The sequence below is a fragment of the Rutilus rutilus genome (assembly GCF_951802725.1).
Source record: "Rutilus rutilus genome assembly, chromosome: 7".
Lineage (NCBI taxonomy): Eukaryota > Metazoa > Chordata > Actinopteri > Cypriniformes > Leuciscidae > Rutilus > Rutilus rutilus.
Window position 1 is genome coordinate 41,631,648 of NC_140221.1, and position 22,900 is coordinate 41,654,547.

The 22,900-nt window shown below is 37.3% G+C and overlaps 1 protein-coding gene across 6 annotated transcripts in view; it reads left to right on the plus strand.

Annotated features, from left to right (window-relative positions):
- ksr2 (kinase suppressor of ras 2) overlaps window positions 1-17,369 on the plus strand; it is a 110,753-nt gene extending 93,384 nt beyond the window's left edge. For 5 of the 6 annotated variants that reach the window (XM_084413829.1, XM_084413832.1, XM_084413834.1 and 2 more), the window contains 2 exons: window positions 2,899-3,028; window positions 3,294-5,679. In XM_084413829.1, the coding sequence (XP_084269955.1) occupies window positions 2,899-3,028; window positions 3,294-3,440 (277 nt within the window). In that variant the 3' untranslated portion in view covers window positions 3,441-5,679. Of the gene's footprint in view, window positions 1-2,898; window positions 3,029-3,293; window positions 5,680-13,755 lie in introns of those variants that run through there. The other variant, XM_084413830.1, reaches the window with a different exon arrangement.
- Window positions 17,370-22,900: the final 5,531 nt, after the last annotated feature.

Consider the following 22,900-nt stretch of genomic DNA (forward strand, 5'->3'; position numbering starts at 1 on the left):
CCTCCTCTTTTCACTTCCGTTGTGTTTTAATGCGGCAGAGAGTTCGCATTGGCTTTTAACAGCAGCTGTGGGATATTTTATGCCTGTAATGCTCTCGTGTTCTGTTTTATGGACTTTTTCTGTATGTACAGTATGTACTGTACAATACACTTCCGGTAAAAAGTTTTAAATATTTTTTGAAAGTCTCTTATTTGATAAAAAAATACAGTAAAAAGAGTAATATTGTAAAATATTATTACAATCTAAAATAAAATGTCAGCATCATTTCTCCAGTCTTCGGTGTCACATGATCCTTCTGAAATCATTATAATATGCTGATTTGCTGCTCAATTATTATCAGTTATTATTGGTGCTTAATTATTATTATCATCAATGTTAGAAACTCTGATCCTTTTTTCAGAATTCTTTGATGAATAGAAAGTTCAAAAGAACAGCATTTCTTTGACATAAATGTAATTTGACAGCGTTTTATTATAATGTCTTTACTGTCACTTTGGATCAGTTTAATGGATCCTTGCTGAATAAAAGTATTATTATTATTATTTTTTAAATCTCACTTACCCTAAACTTTTGAATGTTTCCACAAAAATATTAAAATTGTTTTCAACATTGGTAATAATAAGAAATGTTTCTTAAGCAGCAAATCAGCATATTAGAATGATTTCTGAAGGATCATGTGACACTGAAGACTGGAGTAATGATGCTTTGATCACAGGACTAAATTACTTTTCATAAAAATATATTAAAATAGAAAACTGTTATTTGAAATTCTTATGATATTTCACAAAATGATATGATAAAATAAATAAATGCAGCCTAGGTGAGCTTAAGAGACTTCTTTCAAAAACATTAAAAAAGCCTAATTATTCCAAACTTTTGGGGCAAATTCACTAAATGCCCTTATTTACCAACCACCCGCAATCCATTGTCATTCTTTCTATGTAAATTAGGCTAATTATAGTATGCGCATTATTCAGGACTGTTTGCCTGGCACAATCAACTTTGCTTTCTGTGGGCGGTAAATTAACTGTTATAAAAAACAAAAAGAGGTGTTTATATACGGTTTCTAGCGATCATGGCAGTAGTAATTCATCAAATGATGATCAAATGATGTAGAAGACGCTATCACCGGGCATATGTCCAGATTCGCACTTTCAGCATTTTTGAGAGATGATTTAGGTGTCTGGATCACAGTGGTGAAGTCATACAGTCTCAGTAAAGTACACACCAGATCACGTGCAACCAAGCACTAAGAAATCACCTGCAAGATTGGCAATGCACCATGCAAATTGCATTTGCATGCAAATAAATGACACTATCATTGGGTGAAAATGCAATTCATTCTTAGTGAATTCCCCACTTCAGTATTGCAAAAGCAATCTCAATTACATGTTTTTTTTCATGTCTCTCTCTCACGAGTCTCAGCAAGCTGCACGTTTCACGTTTGGCTTTAAATTGCAGAGCTCGGATGATTGGCCTTTTCAGCAGGGCTCTTCGTTCAATGATTGTTAATTAGCTCTTAAGTGTGGTTTAGTAAACTTTAACACGAGCACGCTCTTTAGAGCAGAATACTGTGTTTTTCAGCAGTCAACAGCACCTCAAAGTCATTTATTAATTATCTCGGATGACTTTGACTATATCGGCTTCAGGGAATGCAAAGTGATGTAGTGCATCAGTAGTACTTTAAAGCTTTTGAACTGCTGTATTGCGGTCTCTTAGAGCCCTCGTCCTTACACACACACACACACACACACACACACACACACACACACACACGTGATATACTTGAGGAGTTCCATCTGACTTTTTGTTCTTCTTAAGTTAAATTATAATTAAGATCTACATTTTTTAGAAACATTTGAACATGGAATATTAATAACAAAGCAGATACACTCTCAAACTTGTAAACACATACTTGGAAAAAAACTGTCTTATCATTCTTAAATTAAGCAAATTATATTTTAGAATGATGGCTTTATTCATTTTATTTTATATAAATAATTTATTATTTATTTAAGACTTTTTTTGCCCATTTATGAACCAGAGGTTTACTAAATTTGTCAGGGCATTGCATTCTTAAATTAAAAATTAGATTCAATTTATTAGGATTTGTAGATTTATTCATTTTATATAATTTAAATAATATATTTTAATAAAGACATTATTTGGCCTATTTAGTGTAGAGTTTTCCTGTATATTTACATTGACCTTTTTTTGTGTGTGTGTTTTAAATTTATAGATGTAGAAATAATTTATGTAATGCTATTTCAGATGTTCCTAATTTAGTTTTGAAGGTCTCCTACAATAAAATGTTCAGAAAACACTAGAATTTTCTCAGAACATACATTGCAGCATCACCTCTTTTCTCACAGTGTCTGAAACGGATCGATAAAGGGATTCCTCCTTTCCGAGAGCCTACTCTGCTCTGATTGGTCAGATGGTTCAGTCTGTTGTGATTGGTCTACTGCTTACAGCGCGTGTCTTCTCAACACTGCTTCTTCAGGGCGGGTCAAAGTAGGCATTGTTTGCGGGCAGCCACTGAAGACCATGCATTATGCAAATTTGTTACGAACCTATGTAGGTTCATGCAGGAAGTAAGACTGGAATCACTAACGACTCGTTTCAGGATCGGTTCTTACATTTGGGAGACATAAACCCCATTGTGCACTTTGATCTTTGAAACTTTGCAGACATTCACACTACATTACATACAGTAACACACTACATGAAAGGTAATATCCGAAATAGGGGCACTTTTCAGCCCATTTACAAACCCTTTTTGATTTGCTTTTCATAGGTTTTATTATATTAGTGACAACATTTTTATACATTTGGCCCTCACAAGTATAGACAAACCAGTACATGCACATTAACACTCGTATGTGTCATATGTTTCAGCACTATCTGGTACGAGCTCCATGCGCGTGAGTGGCCCTTTAAGAACCAGCCAGCTGAAGTCATTATCTGGCAGGTGGGAAGTGGAATGAAGCCCAACCTCACTCAGATAGGCATGGGCAAAGAGATATCCGTGAGTATTTCCATATACCTCACTAATGCAGATAAGCAAAACATATGGGAAAGTCTGAATACTACCAACTTTACACAAACAAAGCTGTCAGAATATATTGTGCGAGTCACATGAACCACTTTTATTGTGCTTTTATGGAGCATGAAAGTCCCAAAAGAAGCTGTTCAATCTATTTTTATTGGAAAAACCGGACTCGGGACATGCTTGACTGGCTTTTAGATCGTGTGAGTGATAGTATATGAACAGATTCTTCTTTCCTGTGTAGGACATCCTGCTGTTTTGTTGGGCGTATGAACAGGAAGAGCGGCCCAGCTTCTCCAAGCTCGTGGAACTACTAGAGAAACTTCCGAAACGCAACCGTCGCCTGTCTCACCCAGTACACTTCTGGAAATCAGCTGAGTATGTGAAATGAGCTAAACTCAAAAATGCCAGTTTATATACAAAAAAAACCGAATGAACAAATAACCCCAACAAAACAATCGTTAAAATGGAGTCGGTCGACGCGACTGAGAGAATCTATCGAGAGTCGCTTCTGGATGGTGCATGTATTCTGCTGTATTTAGCAACGTTTCCTAAAAGCAGTGATCATTTAGCATATTTAGAGCACACAGTATTTTCTGGTGTATCGTTTGGTCATGAAAGAGAGATGTTTTCTCTTTTTTTCAGTTGTTGTTTTTGCTAAATGTTTGATCTGTTTTGCATATATCAACTGCTTGTGATTATTTCTCATTATCTTGAATGAGTCCACTTTCAGTGAATGTTGTTTTCTTTCGTCGAACCTCTGCAATGCATTTTTATAAACAACTGAAACTAGTGTTATTTCGTCTGTATTGTTTTTTTCTTTCCTTTCCTTTCTGAATTTAGTCATTGGATGAATGTATTTATTTGTTTTTTTCGATTTTGAAAAATGTACCTTTCGGAAGTTGTTTTACGCTTGTTTATTTTCTGTCATCCATGCTGTGTATGTTTCACAGAATTCCATCCTGTCGTTTGCTTATTACGTGCGGACGTTCCGATCACAAAGCTTTACCGTAACGCGGGGAATGCGAATCATTTCTCTCCCTTCCCGTCGCGCTGTACAGCCGTCACTCATTTACTCGCGCGGTCGGTCAGCATCGCCTATGCGGAAAGATGCGTTCGTACAACGGCGCCGTAATCGAGCGTGCCGCCGCGAGGCACGTACGTACGTATGTATATTATCGACACTTGAATTGTATCATGCCTGACTGTGACAAAAACAGAACTGCTATTCCTGAGCCTACAAAGAAAGGGATAGATATAACGGACTGTATCTATCACACTTACAAACCTTTTCTTATCAGTGCATACTTACGAATGTTTTAGCATAATTGAAAGCTTTGCGTTGTTTGTACTAGGCTACACATTGTTCTATTGTAGAGAATATACAGTACCATGAGTAACAGTGCACTTTTCACCACGACGGCATTTGTATATTACTATTAAAAATCACATCTCATTAATATGACTGTTGCATGTTGCAAGTTCTGGAGTGTCCATGTTGTAACACGGAACGGTGATCATGTCAAAATGAGTGTGAAGGTTGGTGTCGCTAGCTAGGTATGGCTTAAACAGAACCGCTATCCCGCTTTCTCCACACCATGCACTCTGGGTACAGACAATCTGCTCACTTGTAAAGCCATGGTTTTTTGGGTCATGAACAGTGCCAGTGCTCACAAAACTTGTTGCTGCTGTTATTTTTCAAGTATATTTTAGGATCACGAAAATACAGATGTTGTTAAGTGGGCGTTTATATTTGTACGGTCGACCGTTTTTACATGCATGAGAACATTTTTAGGGGATTTGTTCACGTTACGGACCCCCCCGAATACAGTACCACACGCATAGTAGTTTTACAAACTATGACTAAATAAAAAATGACAGCTTGTGTGATAACCTGAGAAAGTAATACAAATATGATCAGGCCTTGTAAGGCGCAATTTTAAACCTAACTGTGCTATAATGTTTATATATATTTTTTGAAACGGGGGCTATGAGGATGTGTTGGGACAGTGTTTTCACGCTGGGAATGATGGGTAATCACGAGAAGATTGGATCTTGTTAACAACCATTAGCAGCTTCCATATCAGGCCTATTTAACAGGCTGTAGATTTTGCTTAATAATCTGTTGCTGTAATTAATATTCCAGTCACTGAATCCGACCTCATTGTCATCTCTTATATTTCTGCCCCATTATGAATGTATGAATTGTTCTGTGTGTGTATGTGTGCGTGTTGTTGTTTTCATTTCTTTTATTCGTCTTTCTATCCATCCATGCATTTACTTGGTGGTCGTTGATTATTTACCATCGCTCTGGTTTACGTTTCTTTTCTGATATTGTGTGCGTGTCTTCGCAGATTTCTTTGATGGCCTCCATGATTGATTTTTTTGTATTATGTATTTGTTGTAAGTATATATAAAGCTTGTATTTACTGATGCCTTATGGTCCATGGCTTAGCGACTGGTACACATCACAAGCTCTTTCTTTGCACTCATCCTTTATGAAATAAATAAAAAGGTGTTGATTTTGGACTTTTGTTTTTTGTTCGTCATTTCTTTTTGCTCCTTGTCATGATTCATGTTTTATGTTCACAGAAAATCTATATTGCATTATGTAAAAAGCTTTAAACAGGAAACGTTGTATGATAAGGTCTTACGTGGTTAAGTAAAGAATAAATTGATTGTAATTATTTTAATGAGTTGGATCGTGAACAAAATAAAGCTTTTGTCACTTAAACTTAACAATTTTGAGCAGCTATACCAAAGTTACTAAATCACACTATAAATATTCACAAATATCATAATTAAGAATCATAATTCTTGATATCGGATTTAGCCTAAGACTTCATAATGTTGGTTAGAGATAAAGAAATATGGCTTAAAACCTCTGATCTATCCATTTTTGGTAACACTATCTTGATGGTTCACCTTTAGACTTTCTGTTGATTATAGAAGAAAATGTTCTATATAGAACCTTAAAAGGATAGTTCATCCAAAAATGAAAATTAATCACTTTTTGATGAAATCTGATTGATTTCTGTCCCTCCACTGACAGCTACGCAACTACCACTTCAAAAACTTCATAAAGAGATCGTAAAACTAATCCATATGAATTGAGTGGTTTAGTCCAACAGATTAAATGTAGGCTTTTATTCACATATAAACATTCATCAACTCACACATCAGTTGTGGTAAATGGAAGCTCAAGCATGTTCACTTGATCTGCAAGAACCAATGAGGTATTCTGATGTTACGCAGCACGTTTGAGCTTCAGCAAGAACCAATGAGGTTCAGTCTCGTGTTACGCAGCACGTTTGAGCTTCAGCAAGAACCAATGGGGTTCATTCTCGTGTTACGCAGCACGTTTGAGCTTCAGCAAGAACCAATGAGGTTCATTCTCGTGTTACGGAGCACGTTTGAGCTTCAGCAAGAACCAATGAGGTTCATTCTCGTGTTACGCAGCACGTTTGAGCTTCAGCAGGAACCAATGAGGTTCATTCTCGTGTTACACAGCACATTTGAGCTTCAGCAAGAACCAATGAGGTTCATTCTCGTGTTACGCAGAACGTTTGAGCTTCAGCAAGAACCAATGAGGTTCATTCTCGTGTTACGCAGCACGTTTGAGCTTCTGCAAGAACCAATGAGGTTCATTCTCGTGTTACGCAGCACGTTTGAGCTTCAGCAGGAACCAATGAGGTTCATTCTCGTGTTACACAGCACATTTGAGCTTCAGCAAGAACCAATGAGGTTCATTCTCGTGTTACACAGCACGTTTGAGCTTCAGCAAGAACCAATGAGGTTCATTCTCGTGTTACGCAGAACGTTTGAGCTTCAGCAAGAACCAATGAGGTTCATTCTCGTGTTACGCAGCACGTTTGAGCTTCTGCAAGAACCAATGAGGTTCATTCTCGTGTTACGCATCACGTTTGAGCTTCAGCAAGAACCAATGAGGTTCATTCTCGTGTTACGCAGCACGTTTGAGCTTCAGCAAGAACCAAAGAGATTTGTTCTCGCACATCAAGCAGGTTAGGTTGAGCGGCTGTTTATGTTCGCTGATCAATGTTTATATGTGAACATTTCATATGGATTCGTTTTACGATCTCTTTATTAACTTTTTGAAGCGTCAAAGTAATAGTTGCGTAGCTGTAAATGGAGGGACAGAAAGCTCTCAGATTTCATTAAAAATATCTTCATTTGTGTTCTGAAGATGAAAAAAAGTCTTACGAGTTCGGAACGGACATGAGGGTGAGTAATTTGAGAATTTTCATTTTTGGGTGGACTAACCCATTAAAGGGTTCTGTAAGGTGCTTCATATATAGAACCTTTTAGGGGCTCCCATCATGGGACCATTTTATGGATTTTATTTGAATTCATTTTTCATTTTAATAAAATTGTATGAATTGTAAACATAGTTTATCACTACAAAAAGAGTGGAAATGGATTCTTTAAAATTGAGTCAAGAACCCCAGGGTTCAATGGTGAGTTCAAACTTCATTTTTAGAGTGTAAGTAATGTTGCACCTACATGTTAACTAACTCTTATTAAAGTATTAATACAGTATTAGTAGACTATGTGCTTAATATCTGATAACACTGCATTTTGATGGTCCCCCAACAGACATTCTACTGATTATATACTATTTGCAAGTACGTCAACTTATTCTACTAACCCTGAACTCTTAACAGTCCTCAACTAATACTCTAATGTGAGTTCGTGGACATGTAGGTGCAACATTACTTATAATCAACAGAATGTTTAAAGAGGACCATCAAAATAAAGTGTAAAAAAGGGTCAACATCAAGAACTAAAAATGTGTATTTAAAAGGATCACACATGACATGTCCTTCCAAACCCATATGTGTTTCTTTGTACTGTGGAAAAAAATGCATTTTAAATGTACTGGTTGTTCACTCTTGTGCAGTTTTCCTCGTGCATCTTGTGTGTTCCACAGAAGTAAGAAATTCATACAAGTTTGAAATGACACAAGATACCATTTATATTTTGGGGTGAACTATCCCTTTAAGGTTTTGGGCAACAGACAACATGTGACTGCATATGTCAAACATCACATCTCTATTGGCTAGTCTTTCTAATGAGAGAATTATGTGCTCTTGTTGCTCCCAATCTCTCCCTCAGCTGATGAGTTTAATTAGGGCAAATCACTGTTTAAAATACTAAATGAGGTGAGTCTGAAACTTACTACAGATATATGGCTCAAAATGACATATTTCTTAACAGGTATATTCTCAAATATTTTATTTAAAATGATGTAAGTATTGTTTAAATAATTCTTTTTTACAATATAACATATAATAAACATTTTAATACACATTGTATAATGCCTCATATAATTTCAAGTAGGACAAGTAGTTAATAAGTATGTCAATTCAAAAATATCAATGTTTTCTTTAAAAAACCTTGGTTTCACTCAACACATAATAGAAATATGCAGAGAACAAACTTGACCTGAAACCTTCATCAGGAAGCGCCTCTCAGATCCTCCAATTACAAGCAGATAAACTCATTTAATTCCCTGGATCAGAGTCAGTTGAGCATTAGTGCTTAAGAAAGACCTGTGGAGTACTATCATAAAAGACGATAAATTATTAGCAGGGGATCCTTAAATGAATTAGGAGCAGTGAGTGAGAGAAAGAAAGAGAGAGAGTGCATGGTAAAGGAAGTGAAATGATCTGTCTTTTCAGTAGATATGCACGCTGTATATATTTCTTATTAGAGTTATCTGTTCCAAAACCCAGTGAGCTGACTACAGAAGGAGCATTACTGTGCAAACGCTGTATGCTGCCTTGTATCATTTTTAGGGAATGCAATCCCACAATGCACTGTGAAAAGTTCAGTAAAAGTAGAGAAATGTCTTTAATAAAAATAGACATGATATGAATAGTCTAGTGCGATTAAAAATGGATTATTTTGCATAATATAAATGGGTGTTTTATGTATTAAAGGCACACTATGCAGTTTCCGTTTTTCTCAAACAGTGACCCCTAGAGTCACTGTGGAGTACTTGTATTTAACATTACTGTCGTAAATACCACTCACGCAGAGCCGTTGCCGCACTCTTCCGACCGCGCTTTCTTCATTTTCTTCGTCGACTCTGCCACGATTCACGTCTGAAATGCGTGCTAGTGTCTTCCATAGAGGCTGCTTCATATGTTGTTGATGTATGTGACGTCGTGCCGTAAAGAGATTTGTCGGCTCGCCACCTCTGAAACTTGCATTGCTGGTTTTGCCAGCGGCGTCCCCCCCTTGCTTTGCTATCGGGATGGTTCGACCTACTACGAGTTTGTTTACCATCGAAATGATTTTGAAGCTGTTATATTAAGGTACAAATCTTGCATAGTGTGCCTTTAAGTTCATATCAAGAATTGTTTTGTTTTTTAAATAAAAATAAAGGTTCTTTACTGGCATCGATGGTTCCATCCCAGCTAACAAAAATATGTTCTAAGAACATTAAGATAACGTTCCCATTAAGTTATCAAAATGTTATTTCTGAATGTTCTCCGAATGTTCAAAACGTCCAGTTTCTTGTTTATGTGAAGGTTGGCAAAAACATTAAGGGAACATTCAATCTGATCGTTTTACAAACATTATAGGAACATTACTTTTTGAATATTGAATGTTTTGGAACATGTAATAACATTTGAAAAAACGTTAGATGAATGTCTAACTAAACGTTTCATAAACGATGTACTAATAATGTTTTTGCGCTAACGTTTTGAGAACGTAACTAAAGACCAGATAAAGATGAATGAGCATTCTATTAATATTACTGGAAGAATGTTTGAACTTTGAGAGAACCTTGCCATTCCAATCCAGTTGGCCGGAAACAATATTATGAATTCTAACAATGCAATGTTGTGAAAACATGAATGTGAACAAACTTGAACGACGCTCAGGACAGTTAACAGCCAGCGCTGCATCATCACGAAAGTGTAAGCCTTAACAATTTAAATATTCAAATTTACTCACACACTGTTTGGGAAGTATAAACATCCGTAGAGCGCACCCAGAAATCCACGTTTCAGGCAGCACACGAACACTAAACTGAACTCTATTTCACACCTTCTTGCACTTGATAGGACAAATTCACACAAAATGATGTCTCGGCGAGTATCCTTGTAAACATAGTAGGTTATGTTTTAAGTTAACGTAAACAGTTGAGAAATAAAACGCATATGTAACAGTATCAGTATATTGGATCCGTGCTTTAGGTCTTAAAGTGACAGCAGCCTAACATTCTGCTGTCTGTGTTTTTAATGCTCATCAAACAACAAAGAGCACACTGTAAAAAATCACTCACTGCTTTTGACTGAATAACTTTTGTATCTTTAATATGGATTAATATATCTTTAATTTAAACAGTGAAGACTATGCAGACTATATTTATAGCATATTAGTTAGTTTTAGCTGTGGTATCAAAATTGGAAAAGGGAATTGCCAGTTGGCAGGTGTGGCATAAAGTTAGTTTTAGGCCCTGATTATTGCTTGAGGAACACTACAGAGTGTCACTTTTGAGGTTTCATTTCATTTATGATGCTGCCTTAAAAGGTAGCTGCCTGTGTAGACAGCAGACACTAAGTTTTGGAACAGAGCTTGTATTCAGAAGCACAGAACAAAAATAAAAAATATATAATGTTGTGTTTTTGAACGTTTTGAACGATCAACATTTTGAATCTTCCATTTTTGACTTTTCTCATTTGACCAAACCCCACGTATAATTTCTCTCACCCATAATAAGCATGTCGTTCTGAACTGGGATGCGCAAACCAGGCCTGAAGGTAAATGACATTTCCAAACCTTGTTGCTGCTACATTCACATTTGTAAAAAAAAAAAAAAAATAATAATAATAGACCTGTATTGATGGCCTCAAGCTGAGTTTACACTGAAAATGAGCATATTCGCTCCAATCTAAAAGGTGTCCAGTCACAGGTACTGTATCAATACATGTCTTGTCTATGTGGGAGGACTATCTGACCAATTTCATGCTTCAGATGTCTAGTTTAAAAGTCATATGCGCAGGAGAGTCGAGGTTTTTCTTTACCTCGCTGATGACACCCACACACTTCACTGAGCTTGTGCTGATTAGTCACGAACTTGGGACAAAAAAGGAGAGAGCTGTGAGAGAATGAGAAAAGGTTAGATTTAAAGGTGGGTGATAAAAGAGTGGTAATGCTGTACCGCACAGCAGGGCTGGAGATCCACTAGCAATGACGGTGAGAATGCTGACGCAGACTTCTCATCGTGCTCGGGGTTTTTATTGTGCAAATTTTAGGGTTTAAGGCCAAAAACGTACTCAACACAAGTGCTCAAATGCAGATGCAAATCCTGTGGCCAAAGCATTGCAAGTGCACAGTCTCTGTAAGTGTGCATTTTTGTGGCATTAATTATTGTTAGCATTTAGCTACACTTCGACAGTTTGATACATTTCTAATTCAGTCAGCAGGATTCTCCATAGAAGTTCAATGAAAGTGTCGATAAAAGAAGGCAGTTTAAATGCCCTTTCATGTCATTAAAGGGATAGTTCACCAATTTTTTTTTTAATTCTGTCATTAATTACTCACCCTCATGTCATTCTAAACCCGTAAGACTTTCATTCATCTTCGGGAACACAAATGAAGATCTTTTTGATGAAATTTGAGAGATTTCTGTCGCTCCATTGACAAATATGCAACTACCACTTTGACTCTTCAAAAAGTTCATAAAGAGATCATAAAACTAATCCATATGAATTGAGCGGTTTAGTACGGAAGAGGATTAGGGCCAAGCAATAATAAAAAAATAAAACCATCTCGAGATTAAAGTCATTATAATGCGAGATTAAACTCGTTAAATTTCGAGAAAAAAAGTCGAAATACAATTTTGAGAATAAACTCATTACATTTCGAGAACAAAGTCGTTGTGTTTCGAGAAAAAACTCGTTAAATTTCAAGAAAAAAACTCGAAATACAATCTTGAGAATAAACTCATTACATTTCGAGAACAAAGTCGTTGTGTTTCGAGAAAAAACTCGTTAAATTTCAAGAAAAAAGTCGAAATACAATCTTGAGAATAAACTTATTACATTTCGAGAACAAAGTCGTTGTGTTTCGAGAAAAAACTCGTTAAATTTCAAGAAAAAAGTCGAAATACAATCTTGAGAATAAACTCATTACATTTCGAGAATAAAGTCGTTGTGTTTCGAGAAAAAACTCGTTAAATTTCGAGAAAAAAACTCGAAATACAATCTTGAGAATAAACTCATTAAATTTCGAGAATAAAGTCGTTGTGTTTCGAGAAAAAAACTCGTTAAATTTCGAGAAAAAATATCGAAATAATCGTGAGAATAAACTCATTCAATTTCGAGAATAAAGTCGAAATGAAATGTAGAGAATAACGCATTCGATCAGTGTTCATTGCATAGCCTACTGATATCAACCTCATCGAGATTTCGTGATTTCCAGGATACCATAAGACGCATTATTAATCGTTGTTGGTTGTGTAGGCCTCCATCCACAGAATGTAACGACTGTAACCATCTATACAGCCATATAATGGCAATGCCGTACGGTTTTAATTTATCATAGCTGTCCATATGCCAGAGTGCATTTGGGCCAGCTAGTCTCCTTCGTCGAAATTCCACACCTTGAGGATCAACAAGTTTAATAATGCGTCTTATGGTATCCTGGGAAACCACGAAACCTCCATGAATTTCATGTTGGACAAAAGCGAGTACATCACGCAAATTGGACTGATTTTTTCTTCTAAAAAGACCTAAAGTTAGCCGACCTAGACCTAAGAATGTTCTATTCATTGTTACTGAAAGAAAGTCTAAAATATAGCTTGACTAAGTGATCCAACTCTGCCATGTCCTCTATCAGTAGGCTATGCAATGAACACTGATCGAATGCCTTATTCTGTACATTTCATTTCGATTTTTTTCTCGAAATTTAACTTGTTTTTTCTCGAAACACAACGACTTTATTCTCGAAATTTAATGAGTTTATTCTCAAGATTGTATTTCGACTTTTTTTCTCGAAATTTAACGAGTTTAATCTCGCATTATAATGACTTTAATCTCGAGATTGGTTTTTTTTTTATTATTATTGCTTGGCCCTAATCCTCTTCCGTAGTTTAGTGCAAATTTTCTGAAGAGACATGATTACTTTATATGATGAACAGCTTTTATAGTACACTGTAGTTGTATTAAGTACACTGCATAGTTGCAAATTAATGAGAGTCAACTGACAGTTAGTAGAAGGGAGACCATTGATGTCTAAAGGGGACTATAGTTTTATATTTTATTTCAGGTAATGTTTAATAATGATTTTTTTTAAATGGTTTTAGTTAATGATAACTCCGATTTGGCTCACTGAACACAAATAATGCTCCTTAATTAACTCAGCAAAAACTCACAGTTGATTCCAATGGTTTATGTTAGCATGTTGCTAAGTATCGACACGACACTAAGCATAAAAATAGCCTTAAAATCTGGTCTAAAGAAGGCATGATGTCGCTGGCTACTTTTAGAAACAGCTTTTGTGTCATATGCGCACCTATAATCTCTGAAAATGTTGTCTAGGTAGGCAGCTCACTATGGGTTTGGAGTTAATGTGTTTCTGTGTGTATATTTTTAAACGTGTCCCATCAGATGAGGAGGAAATAAGCATCATTTCTCATGCTGGTTTAACTTCATCTGTTTTCCTTCTCATAGGCTGTGACAGCGATGGGTTCCCGTTCTTCAGAAGGCCTTTCTCTCTCTTATTATCTCATCTGGACTGCATTGTCACAATCAATCAATCAAGCCCTGGAACGAGTTCTTACCTCATAGTCACGTGACAGGAAATCTTGACGCCGGCTTCCTGTGGGCCTTACGATCGACGGACTGAGTTCAGTTTAGAGAGCCCTCGCATTGTTATGCAGTCTATGCAGAATATGACTGGTACCTTTGGTTAGATTTTGATTTCCAAAAGAGGCGGCATCTTCTTCGTAATCTGCATAGACAAAGCCCATATCTGTCCTCCATATAAAACATGTCAGCTATCAACATCACAACCATTCTGGAGATATTCATGCTGTATTAAAGGTGAAGTGTACATTTTTATACTATAATATCCAAGTTAAATGTGCAAAGACAAGTAGGCAATAAACAAGCCATTTACCATGGTGGCTTCCCAAATATCTGCTCTGTTTCTGAAACCGTTTACCTCAACCATTGGTGTGATTTGGGAATGAGGAAACCTGTTTATTCAAACAACTGAACGTAACTGTGACTTTTTCAGCAGCCGGTGTTTTACTCATTTATTTCCTTCTAGGGATTTCAAATAATTCTTCAAAATAGTGTTCTGAGCCTTGAACCAAGACAACCAGAGAACATTCCCTGATAGCTGGAAAAACTGTATTTCGTGGAGTAAAAAAAGTACTTGGTTATGATGTTCCTCACTTGTAAGTCACTTTGAAAAGCATCTGGTAAATGAATAAATGCAAATGTTCTCATCCCAAGATGGATTGCAAATGCATAATAGAATCAGAAATGACAGTCCAATATAAAACTATTCACTTTAGTATTTGTATTACAATACAAAGTAACTCTTCAGGATTATGGGTCGTGTAATTCAGAAATGATCAAGCAGGGATGCGAGAGACACTGGTACTCGGAAAGATTTGAATTATGCTTTGTTGAATCTTTAAAACAGAAATGAGAAGAATTAAAAATATCAAAAGATTTTAACACTTATAATTCTGAAAATATTTTCTATTTAAAGCGATATCTAAGGTTTGTCAAATTACACTACGGTTCCAGTTTTTAATTCATTCTTTTATTCAGCAAGGGCACATTAAATTGATCAAAAGTGACAGTGAAGTCATTTATTTTATATTTCGAATAAACACGGTTATTTTGACCTTTCTATTCATCAGACTCCAGAAAAAATGTATCACAGTTTCCACAAAAATATTAAGCAGCACAGCATTTCAACATTGATAATAATATAAAATGTTTCTTGAGCACTAAATCAGCTATTATAATGATTTATCAAGGATCATCTGACACTGAAGACTGGAGTAATGATGCTGAAAATTCAGCTTTGCCACGACATTTTTTAAATATATTCAAATAGAAAACAGCTATTTTTAATTAATATAATATTTAACAATATTACTATTTTATTGTGTTTTTGATTCAATAAATGCAGCCTCTGTGAGGATAAAACACTTTCAAAATCCTAATGACTCCAAACCTTTGAATGGTAGTGTATGTACAGAGGATAACACTAGCAAAACAAATGTGCATACAGTACAGATATGTCCTTAGCACAGAGGTAGACACACGTGACAACAGTAAACATTAAATCGAACGCAGTTCTAAAATAACAGATTCTCACCAGCTGGAAAGAATACTTACTTCTGGAACCAAATGCTGCACTATGAGAAGGGAACAATTGTTTGAGAAACCTGTTTGGAAACAGTCGTTAGTTATGCAATTACACACTTCACCTTTAATATCTACTTCATTTAATCTTTCATTTCTCTCTTCTGTGCCACATCACTGCATATGCTACTTCAATGCCCAGGTAACTTCATCCCTTCACGTAATGTAAAACATACACAAATATACGCTTACACTCGCCCAAACTATGCTCTGTCTCTGTCATCTGATGAGCCCGTGTCTGTGCAGGAGCCGTTCAGGTACGCAGCCGCACAAACCCTCGTTTAATTACATCACTCTTTGCACTCAGGACAGTCAAATGAACTCACTGACATTTTCTACCCATTGGACAGACATTGCTAGTTGAACTTTATCTTTCAGCATAATAAATGATTGCATTAGTCAGACTCATACGGGAGAGGTAAGAGGAGGGCAGACAGGTGGGATGTGCTTGTGCATTTCTTTGTGAGTAATGTCGAAGATTTGAAACTTTTATTAACAAGTCATCAGCAAACATTATTAGTGGTGTTTGCTAAGCGAAACATCACAATTCCAATTCCAATTCCAAATACTCAATAAACAAAGCAACTCCAAGAGGGTCATCACACCGTCAGTGCATTTTACTTATGGGATACAATACAAACTTATGATTTCATCTGATGGATGATAATAAAATAGGCGACCACTGTCAACACCCTACCACTGTGGCAATGAGTTTTGCACAGTCAGACACCACTATATATAATATTTATAAAGAAATGACATTTATGCATTTGGCAGACGTGACTTACATTGCATTTAGCTCAGTTCATGCGTTCCCTGAGAATCGAACCCATGACCCTAGAATTGCTAGCACAACTGTTTGAGCTACAGGAATACTATAAAAAAATTATGACTACGGAGCCCCTAAAGGGACATGGTGATGGAAAAAAAATGAGATGGAAGAAAAATTACATTTCAATGCTTTTGCGTTTGCTTGGGAGATAATGTGAGCGAATGCAAAATTTCTCGGGGGAACGCGAGAGAACGATTCAAGTCAAGTCACCTTTATTTATATAGTGCTTTATACAATACAGATTGTATCAAAGCAGCTTTACAGTGATAAACAGGGAAATAATTCAATCAAATGATTCCATGTCCCTTTAGAGGCCCTGTAGAATGCACATTATCTGATAAGCAATATGCAATGTAATAATGTTTGTTCTTCATTTTTAACCTTTGTTCTCATTCTTTTTCCCTTACTGTGGGAGTGTTTGATCATTAGTATTTGTAGAGCAGGAAGATGAGCTGATTGAGCTGTGCAGCGTTACATGAAAGCATGTCGTCAACAATAACCTGAACCCGCTGCAAGTCAACATGCCTCTCAGAAGCATCTGATTAAAATGCAAAGCATTTAATTACTTATGACAGGACGTGTTTACCATCACGTTATGGCATAAAAGAAGGCCCCCCCCCCACACACACACACATAACAGCTGATTTCATAATTCCACAAGTCGTTAACCAACGCAGAATTGTTAATTTTTCAGCGCACCCTGCTTTGAGGCACATTTTCATGTAATTTTCAACGTAGGCGAATGATTTGCTGCTTTGATAATTACCAAATAATTCACATTCCGGATAATTAGAGCAAACAACCCTGTGAGCAAGAGAATTCATTAACAATCTTCACCTCTGATGCTTCGTTTGAAAGGCTTATCACACATTCCATCTCTCTCATGGCACTCATTTGTAAGACACTTTGGATATCATCTGATTAGCTTTCTGAACGTTTCCTGGATTCTGTGGAGGGAGAAATCTTTGTTTTTCTTTAATCAGTTCATTACGGTTATTTACATTTCATTTCATGTGGCCCGTTCTGTTGAATGTGATTTAAGTAATGAATTAAACCAAACTTTACTGTAGATTTCCCATTAATCGGTATTCTGAACTCTACCCTATGGCCTCCCTGTGTACACAGTGCTCGATCTGGCCAAGATTTTTGGCAATTATTATCAGTAAATACTTGCCATGAAGATTCATACAGTCTGGGTCAATGAATTGTGCTGTATTTGCTGGAAGTGCAATGGCGGACAGAAAAAGTTCCTGCCGTGAGAACCTCGACTGTATCCCAGAATCCCTTGTGCTGCAAAAAAAAAAAAAAAGGATGAAAGGAAACACGTCATGTCAATCAACATCATTGCAGAGAGTTGCACCATCAACCATTGCACACAATGTAACATAAAAACAAAAGGCAAAGTTAGAAATATTCTAGTCTGGCCAAGAACCGGCGGTTATTTCTTCATTCAAAAATTAAATTGCGTTTTTTGAGGGAAACATTACAGGATTATTCTCCATATAGTGGACTTCAACGAGAACCAATGGGTTGAAGCCGGTCCAAATTGCAGTTTCAATGCTGCTTCAAAAGACTACACAATCCTAGTCGAGGAATAAGGGTCTTTTCTAGAAAATTGATCGGTCATTTTCTATAAAAAATAAAGATTTATATACTTTTTAACCACAAATGCTCATCTTGCAGTAGCTCTGCGATGCACCACGCATTACGTAATCACGTTTGAAAAGGTCAATTGCAACATAGGCGAAAGAACCGATCCAGTGTTTACAAAGCGAACATGCAAAGACTAAGTTGAATGCCCTTTACAAAAAAAAAGGTAAAACAACAATGTCGGACGATTTTGAAGTTGGAGGAGAAAATTAGATGGTAATGTGTGACCTTTCCAACGTGATTACGTAATGATTTCATTAATATGTAATGAAAATGACCATTCGTTTCGCTTGATAAGACTCTTATTCCTCGGTTTGGATTGTGTAGAGTCCTTTGAAGCTGCATTGAAACTGCAATTTGGACCTTCAACCCATTGGTTACCGTTGAAGTCCACTATATGGAGAAAAATCCTGGAATTTTTTTCTCAACATTTCTTCATTTCTTTTCGACTGAAGAAAGAAAGACATAAACATCTTGGATGACATGGGGTTGAGTAAATTACCAGGACATTTTTATTCTGAAGTGAACTAATCATTTAAATTCTATTTTAGATATTCCTAATTAATTTGCATTCAAACGAGTTACCAATGTGAGTATATATAAGTATACATCAGTGAATTATGAAATATTTTATGCTTTAAACTTATAGCACATGCTGTAAATACTCAAGTGCAGTAAGATTTATTTCATAACGTCTAGGTTATGTATGTAACCCTGGTTCCCTGAGAAGGGGAACGAGATGATTCGTCATGGAGTTGACTCTATGGGGAACGCCATCATCGTGACCGTGTCTGAAACACATATACCAAACACACCAATTCATTGGCTGACTGCAGTCATTGACATCACAAGCAGAGCACTTGTGAGTATAAAAGTAATCAATTCTTTTGTCTGAAGGAGACATGCAGGCAAATCCTATGACGTGACGGAGCATCTTATTCCCTTCTCAGCGAACTGTCCAAACCTAGATGTTTTCTCATTAATGTGGAAAGGCACTTCCCACGGCATGCTGAGGGAATGCCTTCCTCACTAAACTGTGAATATGCACAAACATAGTGGGCAAAGCCTTAATTGACTATACGGATTACTTACTATAGCTGGAGTCCGAGCGCGTCAACCCCAAGGGCGCATCCAAAATGACTCAAAGACTTCTTGGTGGTGCTATTCCCTAATGCTGGGGCCACACCACAAGATATTCGGGCCGGTTTCTCTCCTTCCCACAATCTTAAGTGAAGTCTGGATTATCTTGATGGCTCTACAGATTATTTTATCAGATTTTCCTGTGGTGTGAGGTATGTTAAGAGTGACCGAACCTGCTTGGAAGAACGCCAGAGCTGTCCCGATCGTGAATCCGATCCGATCCGAAATTCCGATGTGTGGGGAGAACCCAGAGGACAAACGTGCACATACTCTTTTGATTGTCAGGTGGAACGAAACGATACCCAATCAGAAAGCGAACTGACTGAAGACGGAAGCATAACAACCGCAGTCATAGCTCATTTACATGTAAAGTCCATGCTGCTTTTTTCCCCGTGAATTTTCCGTGCTTTTTTCAAAAGCATTCCAAACACTATCGTCCGCCATGTTTATTATGAAGTCTCACGAGATTTTGCGAAGATGTCTTCTTCACATCACGGCATACCACACACTATATGAAGATAAACTGTTAAATCTAGGATTTTTTGTCCTCATGTTTGTGGTCTCTCACATTTTGAAAATCTTAGATTTTAAATATCTTTTAGTGTGGCCCCAGCATTAGCCAATATCTCCCAATAGCAAGAGAAGATACCCAAGCTTCTATGCTTTATATCAAGGGAAATTCCACCCAATTCAACCTTTCTCCCTCCCATGCGGGACAGGCGTTTGCCTAATAAGGCCCCAAGAGCAAAGCTCTAAGGGAAGATGGCCCAGCTATGTCAGCATTTTGACAAATTCTTAAGGGAGTAGCCTACCAAACGGAGTATATCAACTATGACCTTCGATATACCAAAAGTTCCAGGGGGAGAATGAAACCCTCAACTTCAAAGAAAGGATGCAAAGACGAGAGCTGCATAATTGCCAAAGACTCTCGCCATCAAAAGTGGAGGGCCACTGTCCTGCAGAGTTTAGCTCCAACTTGCCTCAACACACCCGCCTGGAAGTCCATAGTTTGCCTAATAAGACCTTCAATAGCTGGTCCAGGTGTGTTTAATTGGGTTTGGAGCTCTACAGGACAGGAGCAGGATTGGACACTCCTGCTATAGAGCAATTAGGGGAGAGCGTTCACACCCTGCTTGAGCAAAGGCATCTCTCCAGGATCCATTATAAAAAGACTCCATTCACTCGTACAGTATACATTTGTAACGAGCTTCATAATGGTCATTATAATGAACATACAGTCATATACAAAAATGACATTACATATACAACATGTTTCTGTATCAGGCCTCATCAGTAGCTTTCACAGAAGCCTTTTGTTTTTGACCTGCTTTCCTATTTTTGTTTAGTGTTGCTCATTCGGTTCATGCCATTCATAATGATTAATCTAACTGTGCTCCAAACTCCTTTCCCACACATTTCACCGCCTCATGGAGTTTCCTTTCACAAAACATTGTGAATGAAAATCACATATTCTGCAAAAAATGAGGATAAATGGCTGTGTACATATTGTACAGTGATATTTCTATAGTTTTTCTACTCTTGTAAGCAAATGGTATTTATAACTGCAGATGTCATGAATGTCAGCTCTGGACCGCTGCAGGCCTGGTTACCAAATATGTGTTTCTGTTGTGCCGCTTTTGGTCAGGTTATACCTTTGCTCGCAAAAATAAAGACTTATTTATCAAAAAACCAGCGACAGATTATGTCTTTGCATGATTTTTGACAAATATGTTTAAAATTATGTATCACACATGAGAAGAAGACACCAGTCATTTCATTGGCCTAGAAAAATAAACCAAATGTCACATTGGGTTGATAATGAAATTTGAGTTTTGCAAACTTTGCATGGTCTGAGGTGAAGTTAGCCAACTTTTTTGCATGTGAATAGAGGAAGGTAGTGCAGGTTAACAGTATAGTGGCTCAGTAGGGGATGTGAGTCATAACTTGATTCCAGAAAGTATTAATCTTCCGAATTTCAATGCTTGTTTTGATATTGAAATTAGATCATTAATGCAACAAAATTCCTATGAAAATGACCTTGGGGCATGGGTCATGAATAGACATGGGCTATTTTGCCTGTAGGCTATTTTAACAAAACAAAGCAAAAAAACAATTTCCCCAACAGATTTATTTTTCATCCTGATGTTAGTTCACATGATTATGCAAACTTACATGTGTCTCTGTAATACCGTACTAGATGCATTAGGTGACTTTGCTATATTGTACTGTACATTTCCCCTCACAAATCACAAAAGAAATCTGAGAACTGTAATTTCTAATTCTCAAATAATATGCTGAATACAGGGGCCCCAAAAAGTATTTGGACACTTAGGTTATACCTATGAACCTCTGAATGTCATTTAAAAATAGTAAACAAAGTGGCATTGGCAAACAAATGCTGCTATATTTTCTGAGCCATTTGGGCAACTGGTCTAAAGGTAATTTTTTTTTTACCACAGGTAATCACAGATTGAGCCAATCACATGAATAGATAGATATATGTAACCCCTCCACCCACTCTGTGCGGGCCTCGAACTCGGGTTTCCGGCGTGAGAGTCAGGCGCTCTAGCAAGGAGGCTAAAGACTGCAGCCTTTAGCGTCTGTCACTATAGCGCCTATTGAGATCAGAGGAGTGAGGTTTACTCGCACAGCAACTACTAGCTGGCCTCCGTTACATACATATATATATACATATATGTATGTATACAGTATCTCACAAAAGTGAGTACACCCCTCACATTTATATCTTTTCATGGGACAACACTGAAGAAATTACACTTTGCTGTAAAGTAGTGAGTGTACAGCTTGTATAACAGTGTAAATTTGCTGTCCCCTCAAGATAACTCAACACACACCATTAATGTCTAAACCGCTGGCAATAAAAGCGAGTACACCCCTAAGTGAAAATGTCCAAATTGGGCCCAAAGTGTCAATATTTTGTGTGGCTACCATTATTTTCCAGCACTGCCTTAACCCTCTTGGGCATGGAGTTCACCAGAGCTTCACAGGTTGCCACTGGAGTCCTCTTCCTCTCCATGATGATTTAGCAAGGCAGTGGTCGTCTTGGAGGTGTGTTTGGGGTCATTATCATGTTGGAATACTGCCCTGCGGCCCAGTTTCAGAAGGGAGGGGATCATGCTCGGCTTCAGTATGTCACAGTACATTGTAAGGGGTTTTACAGTCAAAGACGCAGAACCAGATATGATGAATGAAGACCCGGAGTCTTTAGCTTCAGCTTCAAGACTCACATGGACTTCGTAGGCCGCCCCGCTTACAGTTACAAAGATCACAGCAGTTATACCCTTCACCAAGGTCTAAGCTACGTCCTTGCTTCAGGTTGAATGATTCTCATTGGCTATGAATTTTACACACATATACAGATAGACTGAAGCATCGATTATGCAGCTGACACTCGGACCCTGAAGTTAGGCACGTCGTGACCTTCAAGGTCTCTGGGTTGCTGGGCGCCAGCCTGTCCCAAACAACAACTCAGTCAATCTCCGATAATGCCAGTGGTTCCTTAACCAGCAACCAAAAAGACTAACAACACACAGCTTTTCCAAGGTTGGATTTGGCCAGGCTCTAACTATAAACAGGAGAGTCGTCTCAAAACACCAAGATAATGCGTTCTTTCTCTCAAGGAGAGGACACTTTAGTGTAACGCAGTATAGTAAAGCTTTAACAAAGAAATGGTCCCTTAAACTATAGACTTCAATGACCCCTGTGACCATGTTCGTCAGAGTACCCTAGAAAAACAGATGAATGTATTGACAAATGTTGAAGACATTTCTTAACAAAACAAAACAT